The sequence below is a fragment of the Beta vulgaris genome, chromosome 9 (assembly GCF_026745355.1).
Source record: "Beta vulgaris subsp. vulgaris cultivar EL10 chromosome 9, EL10.2, whole genome shotgun sequence".
In the NCBI taxonomy this organism is placed as follows: Eukaryota; Viridiplantae; Streptophyta; class Magnoliopsida; order Caryophyllales; family Amaranthaceae; genus Beta; species Beta vulgaris.
Window position 1 is genome coordinate 52,122,204 of NC_079210.1, and position 5,890 is coordinate 52,128,093.

General features: G+C 37.1%; 1 protein-coding gene across 1 annotated transcript; it reads right to left on the reverse strand.

Moving 5' to 3' along the window:
* Positions 1-504: 504 nt before the first annotated feature.
* LOC104904676 (uncharacterized) lies at positions 505-5,650 on the reverse strand. The gene is made up of 9 exons (XM_010693021.4): positions 5,301-5,650; positions 4,641-5,213; positions 4,208-4,296; positions 3,042-3,395; positions 2,582-2,881; positions 2,249-2,494; positions 1,927-2,148; positions 1,102-1,675; positions 505-933 (listed from the first exon to the last, which is right to left on the reverse strand). Exons 1-9 carry the CDS (start codon positions 5,443-5,445, stop codon positions 722-724), a joined length of 2,715 nt encoding a protein of 904 aa, XP_010691323.1. The 5' UTR covers positions 5,446-5,650; the 3' UTR covers positions 505-721.
* Between the last annotated feature and the right edge of the window lie 240 nt (positions 5,651-5,890).

Genomic DNA, 5,890 nt, shown 5'->3' on the forward strand with positions numbered 1-5,890 from the left:
GAAATGGAACCCACCTTTGCAATTAATTTCAAGTGGAAAACCAAAGGACCACATGGGTTATTAGAACACTAGTACTATGTTGCACAAACTCAGGGATAACAGTGGCTTCTTTTTCTTCACAAAGAAGATACATTACTTCTTCAGCAACTAACTCAGATGTCAAAATGTATCAAGATGCTGCTAAAGAGTAAGATGTTAACTAAATTAAGAGTTCAACATGGCTCACAAGGATACGGATCTTGATATTGATTTACAATTCTTACGCCATAGGATTTATGCAATACAGTAAATGTTTATTCGACAGGAAACATGTTTCGATTCAATCGTGGTCGAATACAGACAATACGATATGTCAATGATCTAGCACGACAATTAAGTTTCCGAGAGAATGACCTGGTCTATATAATGACTGGATAGTGGATACACATTCTAACATGTACAATACTAGTCCTTTTCATGCTTACTAAAATGATTTTTTTGGATAGGGAGGAGAAGAAAAAGAAAGGAAAGGGAACTTTAACCTGTAACATTGGCTAGTCAGAGTTGTCACTGAAGCTTGCCTTTCAGAAAATTACTGTATCACATCTGTACCTTCTGCTTTTAATAAGAAAATGATCTACGTAAAAATCTACAAGTTCTTTTTTCTGATTATGCTGATGCTGTACTCAGCAGTTTACGAAGTTTCAGACTGATTTTTTTACAATTGTATACATATCAAACATCAACTTACTTTAGTCTTGTTATGCCTAAAGAACTGATGTAGCAATCTGTGAACTTCACCGTAGTTCGAAGTAGAAGAGATAAGACGGTCTCGTATCCACTGTGGTAGTTTGTTAGCTGGGTGTGAAGAACTTCGCTTTGAAGTATCAGATGCATACCTCGAATCAACCAACAAAATAGTAGCATAATCATTTATGTGACGAATTGCTCTACCTGCAAGTTGAGTAGAAAGAAACTCGTCTGTTAATGGTTGGAATTTATAATGCTACTACTCAGGTCAAGGAGTAATACTCTTATCATTCACAGTCAAGTATATATTAAGTAAAGATGGGAAAACAAGCAACAATTCCAAGTGAAGTAGTAATATTACTCAGTACTCACCAATGGACTGATTCACAGCTTTCATGCACAAATTTTCATAATACTCTTTGCCTCTATGCTTGCAACGTCTTAGGATGTCAAAACCAGCTTGAAGATTTCCTCCGTTATATCTGTCATTGTCTGAAACCTGAGACGGGTTGCTGAAATTTGTGTCACCAATTCCTTCCATATGCTTGATTCTCTCAATCAACTCAATATCTGATGGGCTAGGGTAAGGAAGACCAACCATAACTATACATCTTCCCATGCCATCACTGAAATTGATGCCTTCTGATATCTTGCCACCAACAACAGCCAGCAAGACTGCACCATTTTGAGATGTTTTGCTTTCGTTTAAGGTTTTATTAGATAGCAAATGAATTGTATCCTTGTACTCTTTCAAAACAGCTTCAATATCTGAACTGCTTCGAGGTTCTCTGAACAGACGCTTCTTTTTGGTAATCCTGTGTAGAATCCCACATGCTTTCCATGCCTCATAGACCTTGTCCTCGTAGTCAAATGAAGAGAAGAATACAACTATTCCTTCAGGAACTACAGTCACCAAATTGCTAAGCAGAAGGCCGAGCTCCTCAATCTACAGTTGCAAGACATGCAGAAAAAGGCCATCGTCACTTTCAGTAGTCACATTATCAAGTATCAACTAACATATGGTTATTTGAAAAAACAATTTACATCAACACTGAAACAGAAACTGCAGAGAATGACGACTGTGTTAGAAAGCTATACTAGACCAGTACTTGTTCACACAATCTAAAATTCAGTATAAATCTAGCAATATCACGCACAATATAGCAAAATCTCATAGAAGGGGGAAAAATGACCGACCATTTTTGACAAGCTTCTGGATGCATAGCTGAAATCAAATGACAGGCTTGATGGCCCACTTGATATGGCAACTGGTAAAATACTCTCAGGAGGAATGATATGACCACATGAAAAGAAATGCAAACTTTCTGATGGTAACCAAGGGAAGAGCCTCGCACTTGTCTCCTCCACAGGTTGCAGAGTTCCGCCCGCCAAGACAACTGCATGAGCTTGATTTGCAATCTACAAAAATCCCATCATGCTTTTAGTAAAGCTAATTAAACCACCACCACACAAGGATATTAGCAGGTTAAAGCAATGGTGTAAGCAAAGTGAATAAAACCTCAGAGAAAAGCTTTTCACCAGTCAGCATAACATATTTGATATATCCATCTTGCTCACCCAATCCTTTAGGTCTAGTCTGTGAGACTATTATCCTACCATCGACATTCTTATTTGTCAATGATAATAGCATATCAAGTAGCGCCCGGAAACCAGACAAGGTACTTCCCCCATCCTTACTTAAAGAATTACAATTACCAGGGATCTGCTTCTCCAAGCCTGTAAGCTTATCTCCATATCCACTGACCTGAGCATTTTGCAATCAAAAGTAAGCTAGACGACAGCTTGCAAGATGCAAGATCATGTTTAAGAAAATGCTGCGACATTTGCTCACCTTGTGAATGATGTTGCTTTCCTTTACATAATTTATAAGCTTTACGAAATTAATGTTGTCGATATTCAAAGAAAATAGGAAGTCATTTATCGTCATTGATGATTTACTTGGAGCTTCTAGTGTAGGACTTTCAACAGCAGTGCTAGTAACATTGTCACTTGTATCATTCTCATCGTGTATAGCTTGCATAAAGGCTCGGGTCAGAACCATCAACGTTTGGATATATCTCCTATTTCCAGACCCCAAACGGTTATGAAATTTTTCGAGGTAATTCTCCAAGCATTGATGCAGATTTTCCAACTGGATAGAGGACAACCAGATATTATTAGAATTTTGATATTTTTATAACATCAAGTACTCAAACTGCTAAAGAAAAGTTACTGAAAATCAAAGCTGAGGTTCAAAAGTATGCCAAAGAAAGCCAGTTTGCATAATAAACTATGAAGGAGATATAAGTTACCTGGGACGAAGTAACTTTTGCATCATACATGCCAATAAGGGAATCAGCTAAATTGTGAGCCTCGTCTATTATAATGACATTGTTCTTCAAATTTAGACCAAGGGATTCACGAGCTGATTTTGATAATAAAGACTGATAGGGAAGCACAATAAGGTCTGCTTCTGGAACCAGTCGTCTTGAGCCATAATATGGACAAGTTCCCAATCTGCTACCAAGATCAACTAGATCTTCAATATCTAAAGCCTCCAGTTGAGAGACCTCACTCGTAAAATCTTTTTGCAACTTTTGTTTTCTAAGCATTGGACAGCCTGATGAAGCCTTTCTGCGCCGTGTCCTTCCTCCAGGTTCCAGCTTCTGCAATCAGCAAGTGCCATGACAACAATGCTAAGCATTTAAGTATTTAGCAGTAGGTGAGAAAAAGAAGTTACAAACACAACCTATACATGACTATAGTGATAGAACTAGTTAATACTAATGCAGACATACAGAGATTTTCTTTCACATAAATCCTGCCAAGTATATGAACTCTTTTAAAATGTAAGGCATCAGAACATTCTGCAGCTTTAGACATACATCTAACTTGATTGGATTTGCCACAACCAAATATAAAACTTCACAAGAAGTAAAGGTTCTGCAAATTATTGATATCGGGATGTTGTTAAGCAAATAGCAATATACACAAAAAGAACCTTAAGCTGATGATGAATAATAGTTAGCAGATTAATCATAATAAGCAATATAAAACCTATTAACCCAGGAATGTATCTGGACTTAAAAGTGATCAAGTGAGCAAAAATAAGCACAAGACAGCAAAATGGTAATAAAAGAGCAAAAACCGATTTCATGCTTAACATAGTGCCATCATATATTCAACATTAATAGTAGATGCTTAGGATAGAGTATCAGAATTCAGAAATGATGTCCTGAGTGGTATTTCAATGTGCCAGTTCTGTTTCTAGACAACCAAGAGCAGCTGCCTTCCACAAACAAATATAGACTAAGAAAGTGATTTGACAAGTTCAATACAAGTGACTTATTAACAAAGTTCTAATAAGGGTACTAGCAATGCGCTTCATGAAAAACATGACAGCATAAATCAACTATTCACCAATTCGGACATAGGAACAGCTGAAGAAGAAAAATCACATAGGCAAAGCATAACACACCTTGATCTTAGAACCTCCATTTTTCTTACTCTTGTGCAGCTCTAAACAGCGTTCATTGATGCTGGTAGAGTTTCCAATCTTCAACACCTCTGAAATCAAATCATACAAAATTGCAAAACGTTAAGAAACACGGAGTACAAGTTTGCCATCAAGTAACAGGACTAAACAAGGCTGTATATAAAATGAACAAACTTCCTCCTTCTATAGAAAAATAGCTTTGGTATACACACTAATTAGCAAGCAGTGCGAATTAAAGTTGTAGCACTAATTATGACTTTAGACCATGCTCTAAACACATCAATGACTATATAGAGATGCACAAATATGTGACTTCACATAAATCATCCTTGACAATTTTTGCCAGGATCGAAAAGTTAGTTACTATCAAGATTCTAAAATGACCGCAGACGATGAACAAAAGCCATGGGTTTACCTTCATTGATGCAAAGGTTCTTTCTAGAACCTAAAGAGACAACATTCAACTCAGAACTAAACACAGTCTTTCTCAACTCACTTATAAACTGAGAAAGCTGTGAATGTGTTCTACTACAAAAGTAAACTTTCAACCCCTCTTCTTCTCCTTCAAACTTATCCTCCTCATCCTCATCACTCGACGAACTAACCGAAACCTTCCTCTTACACACCCCACCCTCCTCCCCTTCTTCTTCACTCTCATATTCACCCACCAAAAACTCCTCATCATCAATCAAAGACCCATCATTCCCCTCACATTTCCCCCCCTTCTCAAGTCTCTCAATTTCACTCTCATTGCCGAATAAATCACCCACACCACCTGTTCGACGTTTTGCCTCAACGAACTTCTTCGACTTAACCCCAATTTTCTTCTTCCCCTGAATTGGGTTTTCTTTCTTCACCGTGAAATCTCGCATCCAATCAGGTTCATCATCAGATAAACCCTTATTTCCAGAATTCAATTTGCTTTGTTTTTTCCGATCAACGACCCACTGCAATGCGCTGCAAATTATGCTTAATGTTTTCCCAGTACCTGAAAAACCCAAACTTATTATTACAATCTAGAGAATTCTGGAACGATCTTAACCTAATTTTGTCAGCAAAAAAGGTTTTTTTTTACCAGTGGGACTTTCGAGCATGGAAATGCCACCTTCGTCGAGAAATTGATAGAGGGAATTCATGAAATCCACTTGAATTGAATAGGGTTTGTATGGAAATGCTGGAAATTTCTGCTTCCATTGTTCATCCTTAGTTTCTACTCCCATTTGTTGTTGTTGTTTGGTTCGTGTGTAATTCGGGAAATTTTCTCTCTCCTAGAAATGGGTATGACCGTACGAGTGCTTTAGCAGTGGAACTAGAAGGCGCCATTTTGGTTGAGTTAAACTCAATATGCGCGGGAAGTGCAAGAAGGTTCTAAAAATTCTACTTCATCTTTCTCTTCAATGAAAAACACTTACCATTTTCGATACTAGTCTTACATGCATGTATACGTGCGAAAACAAATAGAAAATTCGATGATGTAATAACATTTATGATTTATTTTTTTCACAAAGTTCATTGTATTTTTTTCGTTTTTTTAAATCAATAAATTAGAGATGTTGTAAATGTTTTTGTTAATTGAGGTATAACGACAAGAGATGATTGCATTTGTGTTTTGTTAGCTGAGGGTATTATATGGTTTATAATTTTTGGTGTCCCGTCCTCTCTTCT